The sequence below is a fragment of the Pipistrellus hanaki genome, assembly GCF_964339955.1.
Source record: "Pipistrellus hanaki genome assembly, chromosome: 7".
In the NCBI taxonomy this organism is placed as follows: domain Eukaryota; kingdom Metazoa; phylum Chordata; class Mammalia; order Chiroptera; family Vespertilionidae; genus Pipistrellus; species Pipistrellus hanaki.
The window spans coordinates 21,275,734-21,290,553 of record NC_140509.1 but is presented as its reverse complement, the minus strand read 5'-3'; the positions used below and the strand labels follow the sequence as shown (position 1 = coordinate 21,290,553).

Here is a 14,820-nt window from a genome sequence, read left to right as displayed (position 1 = left end):
TGGAGTGTGGATTATCTGAAGTACTGTGTGCTTGCTCAGTGTTAACCTTGAGGAGTTTCTTGGCCACAGAAACTTTGGGAAGTTACTCTGCACAGATTCTGACATATAGATATTTCTGAAGGAAAAAAAATATAGAAGGGAAACAACCAAAGGGAAAAAAAGGCAGAGAATAAATCTGCTGTGCAAAAGTCTAAGCTCCCCGTCATGAGTGGACAAAATGAAGCATCCTGTACTTCCAGTTCCACTAGGGAGAGGAGGAGCTCAGACGGTGTGTGAAAACTGCTCCCAGAAGTGATGGCAGTGGCTGCAGAGAAAGGCAACCAGCTCTTGCTTGTAATTAAACATGATCTACACACGAGGCCTTCTGTAATTTCAGCTTTAAAATTACACTGCTCTAAATTTTCAGGACTTACCATTTCAGAGCTGCCTAAAGACAATTAGCCCGCTATCCCCTCATCGCTGAAATGTGCCCCATCTAATAGTAACTTAGAATGGGGCAGATATTAAAGTCAATCTGGTTTGGTTAACTGTGGGTCCAGAATTACAGAAGTCAATTTTTCTAAGAGCAAAATTACAGATCTCTTTTACTCACTGCTAATGTTTTTAAATAACCTGCAGAGCACACAATTTCCAGCTGACTCTAAATATTAACCCACTAACAATTAGAAATAGCTTTATTGCAGCTTAATTCCTTTTCTGATTACGAGGAAATGTACATTTGTTTTGTTTTAATTCATTTTTTAATAAATATACTTGGCTGTCTCTTCTGTGAAAACGGGTCTTCTGTCTCAAAGTTTTATTTATTTTTTTTATTTATTTATTTTTTAAAATATATTTTATTGATTTTTTACAGAGAGGAAGAGAGAGGGATAGAGAGTTAGAAACATCGATGAGAGAGAATCATCGATTAGCTGCCTCTTGCACACCCCCTACTGGAGATGTGCCCGCAACCAAGGTACATGCCCTTGACCGGAATCGAACCCGGGACCTTTCAGTTCCCAGGCCGATGCTCTATCCACTGAGCCAAACCGGTTTCGGCTCAAAGTTTTATTTTTATGCAATTAATTTATGTCAAAATGTGCAAAACTTTATTACATTTTACTGACCAAAATAATAAAATCCTATGTTGTAGTACTTGGGAATTCCCTAGGTTATAATGAGAGTTTTAAAATCTGCTTTTGTGAATGATGCTAAACTGAATATTATAGTCTAAATTTGTTTATAAAACGCTACTGCTATAGAGTTACTGTTATAGTTTTGCAATTTGTAAAGAGAGCAAAAGATAGGTACTCCTTTCAAAGGAGGTTCCTCAAGAACCCTATATAATAAAGAGGTAGTATGCAAATGGTTGTTACACTGTGAAGTGTAACGACCAACCACATAACGGCCAGATCATGGATCAGCAGGAGGGTGGGGCAGTGAGCTACAAGGTGGTGGAGAGCTACAGGAGGGAGCAAGGCAGCAAGCTATGAAGGGGTGTGGGAGGAAGGGATGAGGGAGCTAAAGAAGGGCCAGGCAGTGGGCGGCGAGCTGCTGGCAAGCTACTGGTACACAGATTCATGTGCAGGACTACTAGTAGAAAAATAAGAAGCCAGTAGGATATGGTGTAGTATAGTATTAAAAATATAAGCTTTTGGGTTTAAACCCATTCTATCAATTAAGAGCTGAGTAACTTGTCAAATTATGTAACTTCTTTGAGGCTTAGTTTTCTTTGAAAAAAGGAGGTACCTCCCAGGGTTATTGTGAATATACAACTAGATCATGTATTTAATTAACCCTGAGTTCCATTCCTTGCCTAGCTTTCTACCCTATGGGCTTCTTTCTCTAGTACAGAAGCAGGTTAAAGCTCACCAATGGTCCTCTTCCCTTCCTCTCATTGTCACAGGTCAACTGGATAGAGATCAAAATGACTACCCAGCAATTAAAACTGGCCTGCTGGGTTATATTCATACACCATTCTCAATTTAATTCCTTAATCTCAATTACTATGACTATTTTAAGCCCCTAATGTGTCCTGATGTCTGATAGGATTCAACTAAATCTTTTTTGGTTGATTGGTCTTGAGTCAGGAAATATAAACATTTTTCTCATTTAATCCCTAATACTTTGGGTGAGGCAGAAGTTGAACATATTTTGGAGGTAATGTGATGAGACTGTATATGATAAGATACTTTAGTACCATTACTTATTAATTATGTGACTTGGGGCAATATCTTTGTACCTCAATGTATCAATAGAGGGTAATGCTAACCCACAAAATGTTGTTGTGACTTTAGATTCAGGCTCAAGACCTGCTCTAAGTAAGTGCTTGGTAAATGTTTTCTTTTCCTGACTGTTATTATTTCTCCCACAGCATTTCTTATTATGGTTTGAAAATATTGGGGGAAGTTATCTAAATGGCACATATATTTTAAAGCCATTATTTTAATTATCTCATAACATTTAATATTTGACTGATCCTTGAATTTCTAAAACAATAAAATATTGCCCCATCCAGCCCCATTTCCTGAGAGGAGCTAATTATCTTGTGGATGCTGCCTTGAGAGTTTGACACAGGAAGCCTTAAAACCTTCAATCAGGTCCCAAGGTCATTAAAGAACAGTACCGCTTTCCATATTCATCATAGCACTCCTATGAAAACACTGCCATCTCACCCGGAATTTGGCACAGCATAAAAAAAGAGCAAAGACTTCTGGGAGCAAGACACTTAGGTACTCTCATACACTTAAGATAAAAATGTATGTAGAAATTTACATTTCTAACAGGTTATTTTAAAGTATGAAAAAGGGAGGGATAATTCAGGTTTTCCAATTCCTGCTGCCTTGCTATTAGTTGGAAAGAAGAAATGACTATAGAAGCTCAGCAGCTGATGGATATGTGAAGTACAGGCTCCCTGGAAAGGGTGCAGAGAAGCACTTCTGGAAGGAAGACCCATCCCTAAGATGTACTACATGAGGCTGATACCTTGCAAACACCCTCAGGCAACCTAAAAAATATGCTGATCTATAAAGTTTAAATATTATTGTGCTACCCACCAGTGGTCCCACAGAAAAAACTAATACAACATTAATAAAATATAACAAGTTATCCTGTAAAATTTAAAGGCAATTAAAACAAAAAGGCTTTGTCTTATTGTCTCATAATCTGAAGTTATGAAAACCCCACAAAGATGTGAGCCACTGAGAGTATTAGGATCCTTTTATAAAAGGAATGACTGCAATAAATGGTTAAAACCCATACACCATCTCGCCACTAAAGCTTCTAGTTAAGACTTAAGAAGATCTTCATTCTGAAGAAAACAATTACATTTTTTTACCATTACCATTTAAAAATTCCGTGTTTATAGAGACATTCCATTGGTAGCATAATTAAGCACAACTAACTTTATCATAAACAATAACTTTACTGTACACAGTATGTTGGTAAAAATATATATCATGCCCCAAATCCTGCCTCACAGAAACCTAACATTGTGGACAAAAACTGTCCACAATGTTCTTGGGACAAATCATTATAGCCACATTCGTTTTGTATTTTAATATCTACTTGCAATGAGAGTATTTCACTTATTTTTGTTTATGAAGTTTCCAAACTTTTGCATAAATCCTCGAAACTTGTTTTCATTTGGCTGATACGTGTGGTAAACATTAGTGTTGTAATGAAGCCTTGGACTGGACCTACCATAGCTATTGCCCATGGTGGTGGGTTTTATTTCTGGGCGGTGTATACTGCTATTGGACATGCTGTTTGTGGGCTGGATAGAATTCTCAATCTTACAAAATGGCTCAAAACGACTGTAAATGCGCCGGTCAGTTGACTGAGTTCTTAGCAGCTCATTGGGCTGTGACCTTGTAGGAAGAGCTGGTTTTCTTACAGGAGCAACAACTCTATTCACCTCCTTTGAATCTCGGTATTGGATCTGTTCTGTGTTAAATCTTGGCGCAGAGGCATCCCCTGCCCGTTCTAAGAACTTTTCAACTGGACTTGGAGAAGGCATCATCTCATTACTTTCATCGGGTGGAGAATGCATCCCTGGAGAGGAGCTAAGCATGATGTCCTCCTTACTCTTGTGGATGCTGCCTTGAGAGGTTGACGAGGAAGCACGCTTTCTTCTAGGAGACAGCTCAACTTTCGGCTCTGACTTTTTGGGGTTTTGATTCTCTTCCGCCTCAGAAGCCAGAGTGTCGGAACTGCTACACATTCTATAAAAGGGAGATGCTTTGTTTTTGGATAAATTTTCTTTCTTGTCTGGGCTAAGGCTAAGCAATGACCTTAACTTCTGAGATCCCTTTTTCAGAAAGCTGGGGGAACCCTTAACTTCTTTCTTTGGAGTGAGGTCTTTGTTAGACTCCTCTTTATTCACATCAAGCAAAGCAGCGATGGAAATGGACTTGGTAGCTGCGCCACCCGGAGGGTCTCCCTTGGTCTCCTCCTCCTCCTCTTCCACACTCTTGGTCACATTGTGCATGCTTTTGGAACTTTTCAGCAAGTCCTCTTTGGGTTTTACAGGCTGCCGGATTCGATTCCTGGTAAGCGTACTATAAACATAATTCTTACTATTTCCATGGTCTAAATTGACTCTGGAGTGGTCAAAGAATGGGAAACTTCGCCTTTTAAGCAGATTCTCTTTTTGTTGTTCATTCTTTAGGTTTTCTGTCTGCTTATTGGCACACAAGTTTGTATATAAGTAGTTGCTTGACTCCGGATGGCCGTCTGCAGTTTGGTTTAGGACTGCTGGGTGGTTTTCAGGCGTCTGCAAGGGGTGCATTTTTGGCGACTCTGCCTGCAGCGGTAGCTTGGGGATGGATTCTGGCAAAGGTTCATCCGTCAAATGCTCTGCCCTCGTAGGGGTATCTGGGACCGCCTTGGGGGTTTCACTCCCCTGGGAACCTATGATAGTGGAGTTGGAAGAGCCAGTTGTACAGCTATTCACTTCTTGCTGCTCAGGTAGAGTTGGTTTAAACACTAAAGAGGGGCGAACCCGGGGATGTGTATAGAGGGCGCTGGCTTTCAGGTTCTCACAGCTACCGTAGTTCTCAAACCGGTCACCCGGAGCCGATCCATTGGAATCAGGCGCGGCTTCCGAATGGTCATTTAGGTAGGATTCGATCCTCCAGTTGCGCAAGAATGACTTGGTGGTATTTTCCAGGGTTGGCATCCGTTGTTGCAAAAAGCGAACATGATTGTCTGTCCCGTTAAAAGACCTCCGCACATTGGAATTCCTCTCTCCAAGATGTGTTGTTTTCCTCTGGGCAAGCCAGTTGCCAAAACTCTGGGCAGGGGTGACCTGGGGGCTCGCATAGCCTCCCCGGGACGAGGATGCCACGCTCAGGCTATCCGAAGGCTTTTTCCAGTTCCCGGGAGGATTGATGGTGCGGTTCACGGTCCTGTTCAGCAGCAGGTATGACGCCGTCTCTGGCTGTTCCCCGGCATAACTGTGCCTCTTCCAGTTTTCGTTCTGACTGGGCTGGTACTGACGGATGGCATTGGGGCCGTTAAAGTTGGGAACGAAATGAGGTTTGTATCCAGGATTCCTCATGCTGTATTTGTCGTGTTCATTCCGAGCGTACAGCCCTCTGCTTTTGAAGTAATTGGCATCTAGGTTATGGATTTGGTCTTGTCTAGCAAGGAAGTTTCTCTGGCTGGAGGCGGAGGCCAGGGAAGAGAGGGAACGCTGGTAAGTGCCGTTCTCCCACAGAGCTTTGCTGTGCTTCACCCGGGCTGATTCTTCCTGCGCGAATGGGCTGGGGACACAGGACCTGGCGTACAGTGTCCGGAATTCTTCATCGAAGGACTCAACAAGTTGTCCTGTGATTACCTGAACCATGCTGAGGTGAGCTTTTTCAAATGACCACATGTAGCTGGGGGGGGCAAAAAACAATCAAAATTAGAAAATTTTACATTGGCTGAGTTAAAAGATTAATGACAATATATATATACATTTTTCTTAACAGAGCAATATATATATATATTGCTCTGTTAAGAAAAATGTGTGCCTTAATGCCGACAAAAGAGTATTTTTCATTTGTTTTCCTTGACTATCACAATTTAGAACATCTCCAATTGTTACATGATTGTAATACATAAGCCACCCCACTCCCATATTCACATTTTAAATAATAAATCAATTCAAGTTCTGCGTTTGAATCTACCCATCATTCTTTATACAAGAAGTCCAAAGAGAAATCTGCTATGCATTTTGGATTTCTGCCTGCTAAGATTATATGGAATAAGAAATGATTTTTTCATATATAGCATCCAGGCAAGATGCAGGCAAGCTAATGCCACAGGAAAAGTTGAGAGAACTGGTTTCTGCTGATCTCTCTATGAGGTGGAGCCTCAGTCTATTCTTATCCAAAGTTAGGACAGGAACAGCATAATCGCTACAATTCTTTATACTTTGAACATGTTATAATTCCCGATAGGCCTATGCAAATAGGATGTGGGGAGTTGTAAACAGAGAGAGGGTTTGTGGGCAGTAGTTATTAAACAGTGTTCTCAAGATTGATAAATTTAATCCTCACCAACCATGGCAGTCAAAATGCCAATTCAGATCTTCTAATAGAGGTACAATTTCTAGGAAAATAAATTTGTGACTACTTTATAGTATTTTGTGGAACTTCCGGTCTCTTTTTCAGAGTTTAGAGCAAATAGTTACCTCGAAGCTTCATGTAAAATATTAAAATCTGGTGTTTGAAAATCTAAATAATTAACATGCAGAGTCACTGAGCTAAAAAGGAAATCACTAATATGTTATGTATCAAATAATTATATGATGCATATATAGGAGTTAATACAAGGGAAAAACTATAGAGACATTCTCCGCAATAAAGGATTTTAGTGTTTATATAGGGGGTACAATAACGCAGGCAGATTAAATTATTAAAAGAATGTGCAGAGTAATAATTTAAAATAAACTAAATACTATAAACAGTGTGCAACTTATTCTGATATGCTTACTGTTATCTAGAATACTTATTGAATGATGGTATGAGTACAGCATTTACTACATGTTCTTTATTTACACCCTAGAGGCCCAATGCACGACAGTTGTGCAAGGGTAGGCTTTCCTTTCCCTAGCTGCCAACATTGGCTTCTGTCTGGCACCCAAAACCCAGGCTTTCCTCACAGCCTTGGCTTTTATTATAGATATGTTGGCCACCAGGTTGACTTAAAAGAAATGGTGCAAAAGTAAATAATTCAAGAAATTTCAATCCAACTAAAATTTCAATCCAACTGAAATTTCAATCTAACACTGAAGTGTGTTAGAAACAGCAAGTAAAGGAATGAATAGTCAGCTATCAAATGCAAGAACAATTCCTGGAGAAAGTGGAAGTGTAGCAACATTTTCATAGAAACTAGACAACCCTGAAGTTCACACACAAAAGGTGTGGGAGGACAATTTGTGAGGAAGAAGAAACAGAAAAAGGAAGTAATAAAGGTCATGTATTGATAGGACCCAGGAAACAAATTACATTTACCTGAAGTAAAGAAGCTGTATAAGAGATGGGTGAACCTTAAAAGCAAAGCAGAGTTGAATTGTGTGGAATCTGTTCCCAGGTTTGAATAAATTATAATAAAAAGAGATGTTTGAAGAATGATTATTTTTTCTTTAGCTAACTGTTGTATAGTCTTAAAAGATGAGGGATTGCATTCACTATGAAGAGTAAAGTAATTGCAATGAGGTGATAAGAGACTAAACCAGAGCAGAAATTGGAATGAGTAAAAATGGTGAGCCACTAACAAGCAGAAAGAGTAAGAATATCTGCAGGTCATAAAAAGGCTGTGCATAGGATATGAAAGAATTGCCTGCAGGAGTGGAGCTCAGGAATCTGAGAAGATAATGCTACTAATGAATGTGTGGCAGCTGGAAAACGTTCTAGGATTTGGTAAGTCAGAAAATATGATTGTAATATAATTTCAGGTAATGGAAAGATATTCAATTGGAGACAATTAATTTAGAGACTATTCTCTGGAAACACTGAACACTCCCTGAGATAAAAAATATACTTATACTGACATTTAGGCAACTTCCAGTAAAATTTCCAGGACCCCAGCCAAACACTGTTCTGTGAATTCACTTATTGATAAACATTTCCTACACAATTTCCACTAAGTTCTACAGACTCTTATTCTTAAATATAAAGACAGTGCAAAAGATAGACAGACATTAGAATAAAATTTAGAAGATAGCTTATAATGCTTCAGAGCTTAGGTGCATTATAGAAACCAAACCAAACAAACACAAAAAAGGTACTTGCAGAAAAAGAGAAAATGCACAAATAAGAATAAATGTGCACAAACACAATATTTTCAGAGAAATAAGTACATAAAACACACACAGATGTTAGGAAAGTATTTTAAGTATCAAAACATTTTATAGCAAAATTTAAAAAAATAGATATTAAGCAGGAGGAAATCCGCCTGTTAATAATAATGCCACCACTATTGGGTGGAAAATTACAGGGGGGAAAATACAATGGGAACAGAAATCTAGTTAAGAATTCCAGAGACCCTAACTGGTTTGGCTCAGTGGATAGAGCGTAGGCCTGTGGATCCCAAGTTCAATTCCGGTCAAGGGCATATTCCTTGGTTGTGGGCACATCCCCAGTAGGGGGTGTGCAGGAGGCAGCTGATCGATGCTTCTCTTTCATCAATGTTTCTAACTCTCTATCCCCTCCCTTCCTCTCTTTAAAAAATCAATAAAATATATGTTTAAAAAAAAAAGAAAGAAAGAAAGAAAGAATTCCAGAGACAGACAATAAAGATAATTGAGGAGAAGACATTATCAAAGAATATATGAGAAAACTCCTCAGAATCCAAAGACACAACTATTTGGATTGCCCAGAATAAAAAAAGAAAAACAGGCCTAGATCTAGAAACATCTTAATAAATTTGAGAATAGCACGGAATAAAATGGAAATCCTAGGCCCTGGCTGGATAGCTCGGTTGGTTAGAGTGTCCTGAAATATTAAGTCTGTGGGTTTGATCTCCTGCCAGGACAAATACAGAAATCAACTAATGAATGTATAAATACGTGGAACAACAAATCGATGTTTCTTTCTCTCTCCCCCACTTTCTATTCTCTCTCTTAAAAATCAATAAAGTAAAAAAGAGAGAATAATCCTAGACACTCCCAGAAAGAAAAAAAAAATATATAAAGTTATATGAAGAGAACTTGAAGCACAATTGTTTGAGACTTCTTAAATAGCAATTTTAAATGCAGGGCAACGCCTTCCAAATTCATAAGAAAAAGTGATTTAACTTAGAGTTTTATCACCAGTTAAAACATAAATTATCTGGAATTATGAATTTTTGGACTTAAAAAATTCCTATGTTGATAGAAAATGTTCTTAAACAAATTTGAGAGAAAAATCATGACTGGAAACAAAAAACAAAAAACAAACAAACAAAAAAAATAAATAAAAAGAGTTAAAATGGGATTAAAAGTAGGATTTTAAAAACCGTAGCTCAAACTACCTGCTAATATGGAAAAATACCAGAAACCCAGCTGTGCTCATTAGAGACCTGTTAGTCCAGACTGCAAATCACAGATTGTTGGTAGTAATTGAGCATCTGGAAAAGTTTGTGCTAAGAATTCTATATAGTCAACTGGGGGGGGGGGTTGAAGAGATACAAAAACTAATAGAAAACAAAGACAATGAATAAAACCAAAACAAAATGGTTATTATTAACATTATTATGAAGGAGAAAACCTATCATAAATCACTTCATCACTTATCAATAATAAATTCTGACACAACTTCAGTAGTATAAACATAGACTTCTTATTTAACCAAAAAATAATGATAAACTGTATAGGGTGAATGGGAATCAGGAGGATGAGTGGATATGAGTGGGTACAAAATATAACTCTTCGATTGCCATAATATAAAGTCAAAAGATCATATCTAAAAGTGATCAGTTTAGCCTGGCAGGGTGGCACCGTTAGTTGAGCATTGTCCTGTCCATCAAAAGGTTGCTGGCTCAATTCCTGGCCAGGGACATACCTGGGTTGTGGATTCTATTCCCTGTGGGTCACATAGGGAAGACAACTGGTGGATGTTTCTCTCTCTCACTCTTTCCTTTTCTCTCTTTCTTTCCCTCTCACTTTCTCCCCTCCTTCTCTCTCCAAGCATATCCTTGGTAGAGAATTTAAAAATGATAAATAAAATTGATAAATCTAGAAATAATCACATTATTTAAGAGAATGAAATACATATCAGGAGAACTAGCTAAAATAATTAAATAATTGCCCAGCTGGCATGGGTTGGTGACCTATGAACCAGTGGTCACGCTTTGATTCCAGGTAAGGGCACATGCCCCAGCTGCGGGCTCATTCCCCAGTGGGGGGGGGAGGGGGGGGGTGCAGGAGGCAACTGATCCAATGTTTCTCTCTCACATCAATGTTTCTCTCTTTCTCTTCCTCTCCCTTCTTTGCTCTCTACAAGCAATAAAAACATATTTTTTACAAAAAGTAGTTCAAGAACTCTGAGTTCCTGATTGGGGGTAATAAGTGATGTCCATAGAGTGAAAATAGTGACAGGTTGTGGCATGGATTTCTAAATATGATAGCCAAGTCTGATCAAAGATGGCATCTTGGAGCCAATAACTTTAGTGAAACTTACTTCACTTTAATGAAACTTTTAGAAAAATCCTAAGATTTAAAAAGAGCTTATCAAATTTTGTCAGTCAATGTTGTAGATAATGTTAAATATCTTCCAGAATTTCAAATGAGGGTATCCAATTAAAAAATGTTATTTACACACATTGATAAAAAGTATATGTGTTTTATCTCATTAATGTTAGGAACATGATATGACAAAACACTTGTTTTCCTGATAAAACCATCAGCATGGTGAGTGAGCTGTCACACAATGTGTGACTGTGGTTAGTACAGACACCAGACCTGTCTAAAAATGCTGAAAGTTTAAAATATGAAGACTGCCCAGCTGGCATGGCTCAGTGGTTGAGCATCGGCCCGTGAACCAGGAGGTCACAGTTTGATTCCTGGTCAGGGCACATGCCCAGGTTGTGGGGTTCTATCCCTAGTAGGGGGCATGCAGGAGGCATCCAATTGGTGTTTTCTCTCATCACTGATGTTTCTATCTCTCTCTTCCTCTCCCTTCCTCTCTTTGAAATCAATAAAAACATATTTAAAATAAAAAAGACAAATATTGTATAAAAATAAAATAAAACCTGGAGACATTTTATGGCAAAAAAATTTTGAAATAAAGAAGGCATTTTGAGTTTGCCTATGAGAAAAACAGTGACAATTACAGAATGTAAGAGACTAAGGATGGTTTTAACCAAGGAACTAAAAATTTTTATCAGTTTCTATGAAGACTAGACCATAACTGTTCCATCAGATCCTGTTAACAGTCGGAAAGTTTCATGATAATTAGTCAGAAAAAACAAAAGTGACAAGGGCCAACAACCATTAATTTTAAAAATAAATATATTTAAAATTAACATAACATCATAAAGAGATAAAGTTGTTAGATAAGAGTTTTGATGAATTTTTAGTAGGCATTTCATATCCACTTCCATAAACGATAATTTTAATTCTGCTTCTGGCTTATGATATGGATAGAAAGATAAAAGTTTTTGTTGCTGTTGTTTTTCCCAAAATCACCTCTAAACTAACTCAACTTGCTGAAGGCCTTGGGCGGGGGGTAGGGCAGGTTGAAGGGGCCGGGGAGGAGGGTAAATGGGTGAAGGAAGGGGACATGTATAATACTTTCAACAATAAAGAATTATTTAAAAAAATAAAGTAGCTCAGCTACAGTCATCTCAACATATAGCACCTATTAACACCAAATGGTAGCAAAATAAAGTTCAGGTGAATTTATTGCTGAAAGATGATCTTAAAAGTCAAGTTAAATAATAAAAATGGAAAGCATTCATTATTATGAGATTAATGAATAAACACCATTCTGTAATTCAAGTGAATGCCCGATTTTAATTAAAATTTCAATTAAAATCAAGTGGATCTGAACAAATATATACACATTTAATGAGTTTTTAAAAGGACTCATTAATTTTAAGCCCTGGTTGCAATTTCTTCTCTTCGCACATTTTCCTTTAGAACTCCAAACTACATTTTCCAAAAAGGATCTCCTAGAAAGGGAAATTGGCAAATAGGTAACAGTTTTTTAAAGACCTAAAATAACAGCTTACATTAGAGGTTTTGGATGCATTAACTCTAATTCTCATAACAAGGGCATGAGGTAGTTCTATGATTATCTTCCCTTTAGAGAGGAGCAAGCTCAAGTGCAACTGAATTAAGTAACTTGCCCACAGCCTTCCACTTTAACTTGTTGCCTCATGCTTGTGGACTTTTAAGGTTCCTATGGTTTCCTCTTACACTGTCCTGCTTACTTCCACAGATCTCCTGGCTTCTTTCCACAGTCTTTAGCGAGGAGTTCACTCTGCCCTGGTGACATGGCAGTGCATACATGCTTGTTGGTGCTTTCCTAGGCCTGTTAATATAGCCTCGCTCTGTATCCCATTCAGGACCGACGCCTGAGATTTGTAAGAGAATATTAGGGCAGCACTCACACTGTAGAGCCAGTGGGACCTGGACTGTTCTGTCAGTCCTGGACTGCCTGTGGTCCTTAGCTGTGGGGTTTTAGACAAGTCACTTAAACTCCTGGAACTTCAATTTCATCACTTATAAAATGTAGATGAAAACAACAGTTGTAAGGATGGGGTTAAAATATATCAACAAACTAAGCTGAAACAGAGTAAATATACCACCACAGGAAGCCTCTAAAGATGCCAGAAAATAGAATCCGAGTCACCTATCTAGTGTATACTATGACAGCTAGACTCTTAAATGTACTTTTTGATAGTATTAGTGACTAGGGAATTATCAGCTTCTCAATAGTGGTGAAATAAGAAAAATCTATTCAACAGGTTCTTCAAAAATGATAAACTGCTTCTATTTAAAAATATATTTTTATTGATTTCAGAGAGGAGGGAGAGGAAGAGATAGAAACATCAATGATGAGAGAGAATCACTGATCAGCTGCCTCCAGCATACCCCACACTGGGAATCGAACCCACAACTTGGGCATATAGCTTGACTGGGAATTGAACCGTGACCTCCTGGTTCATAGGTTGATGCTCAACCACTGAGCCATGCCTTCTATTTGTTATGAGCAATTATTATTAAGACCATACTATGTACTGCTTTCATAAGGAACAAAAACACATTTACTATTGTAGAACCATAGAGAATCTGAGATATCAGTTACCTCTTCATTTTGGGAATGAAGAACTTGAAGCCAAAGGAAGTTATGGGATTTGCCCAATGTCTTAATGTTCTTCAGAGGTATAGTCAGAACTGAAACTTAAGTCTCCACGATTGTTTTTATTTTTAAGATATAACTAAATAGATTACATGAACATTGGAAACTAATAGTTTCTGTAAATGATTGATAACAATGCAGGTAAACACAAACTAGGCTGTTATTAAAAAGACAAGGGATATGTGATGTGCACTGTTGGTGGGAATATAAATAGGTGCAGCCACTGTGGAAAACAGTATAGAGGCTCCTCAAAATATTTAAAAACACAATTACCATATGACTCAGGAATTCCACTTCTAAATATTATCTTTAGAAAACAAAAACACTAACTCAAAAAGATACCTGAATGCCCATGTTCACTGCATTGGCTATTATTTACAACTTGAGGCCCAGTGCACGGGATTCATGCACTGGTAGGGGGCATGGCTGTGGGGATCGGAAGTGCCACTCATCCCAGTCAGCAGAGCAGCTGTGGACCCACCCTCTGAGTGGCTGCTGCTACTGCTCCTGCTCCTGTGGAGAGCAGCCATTTAGCCCAGTCAGCCGAGCAGCACTTTCCTGCATGGAGTTGTCTGCACTCTGGTGATCAGTGCATGTCATAGCTACTGGTTGACCGCTCGTTCTGGTTGTTCCTCCATTCACTCACTGGGCTGTTATTATATAGGATAGCCAAGATATGGAAGCAACCTAACTGTCCCTCATGGATAAATGGATTTAAAAAAAAAAAAAGTGGTACATTCAGTGTATTTCTTATATAATAAAAGGCTAATATGCAAATTGTCCCCTCGACCAGAAGTTCAACCAGGAGGCAGGCTGGCCAACCACCCATGTCCCCTTTCCCTGGCCAGGCTGGGAAGACCCCACCCATGCACAAATTCATGCACCAGGCCTCTAAAACTCTAATTAATATATATATATATATATATATATATATATATATATATATATATATATATAAAATCAACATACACACACACACACACACACACACACACACACACACACTCACACACTGAGTGGCCAGATTATTATGCATTCAGAGATCATAATAATCTGGCCACTCAGTGTATACAAAACTATTCAACCATAGAAAAGAATGAAATATTGCCATTTGCAACAACATGGATGGACTTGAGGTCATTACACCAAGTGAAATAAATCAGATAGAGATAGACAAATATAATATGATCTGACTTAGATATAAAACCCCTGCCCCCCACCCCCCCCCCCAAAAAAGTTTCTAGATAAAGAGAATAGATTGGTGGTTGCCAAAGGCAGGGAGGTATGGTATGGATAAAAAGGGTAAATGTGTCAAAGTGTACGAACTTCCAGTTATAAAATAAATAAGCCCTGGGGATGTAATGTACAGAATGGTGATTATATATATAAAAGCCAAGCAACTGGAAGGACAGAACAACTGGTTACAATGATGCACACTGAAGCAGCCAACCGGCCTGATCAGGGGCAGGGCCAGCAGCCAATCTCCCACATCTCCTCCCTGCCAGCA

The 14,820-nt window shown here is 38.5% G+C and overlaps 1 protein-coding gene across 1 annotated transcript in view; it reads right to left on the bottom strand.

The window, feature by feature from the left end:
- Positions 1–3,386: 3,386 nt before the first annotated feature.
- The window catches only part of FAM83B (family with sequence similarity 83 member B), a 71,084-nt gene continuing 59,650 nt past the window's right edge, over positions 3,387–14,820 (bottom strand). Inside the window, exon 5 of the mRNA XM_084890877.1 lies at positions 3,387–5,861. Within this exon, the coding sequence (XP_084747003.1) occupies positions 3,563–5,861 (2,299 nt within the window). The 3' untranslated portion in view covers positions 3,387–3,562. The remainder of the gene's footprint in view (positions 5,862–14,820) is intronic.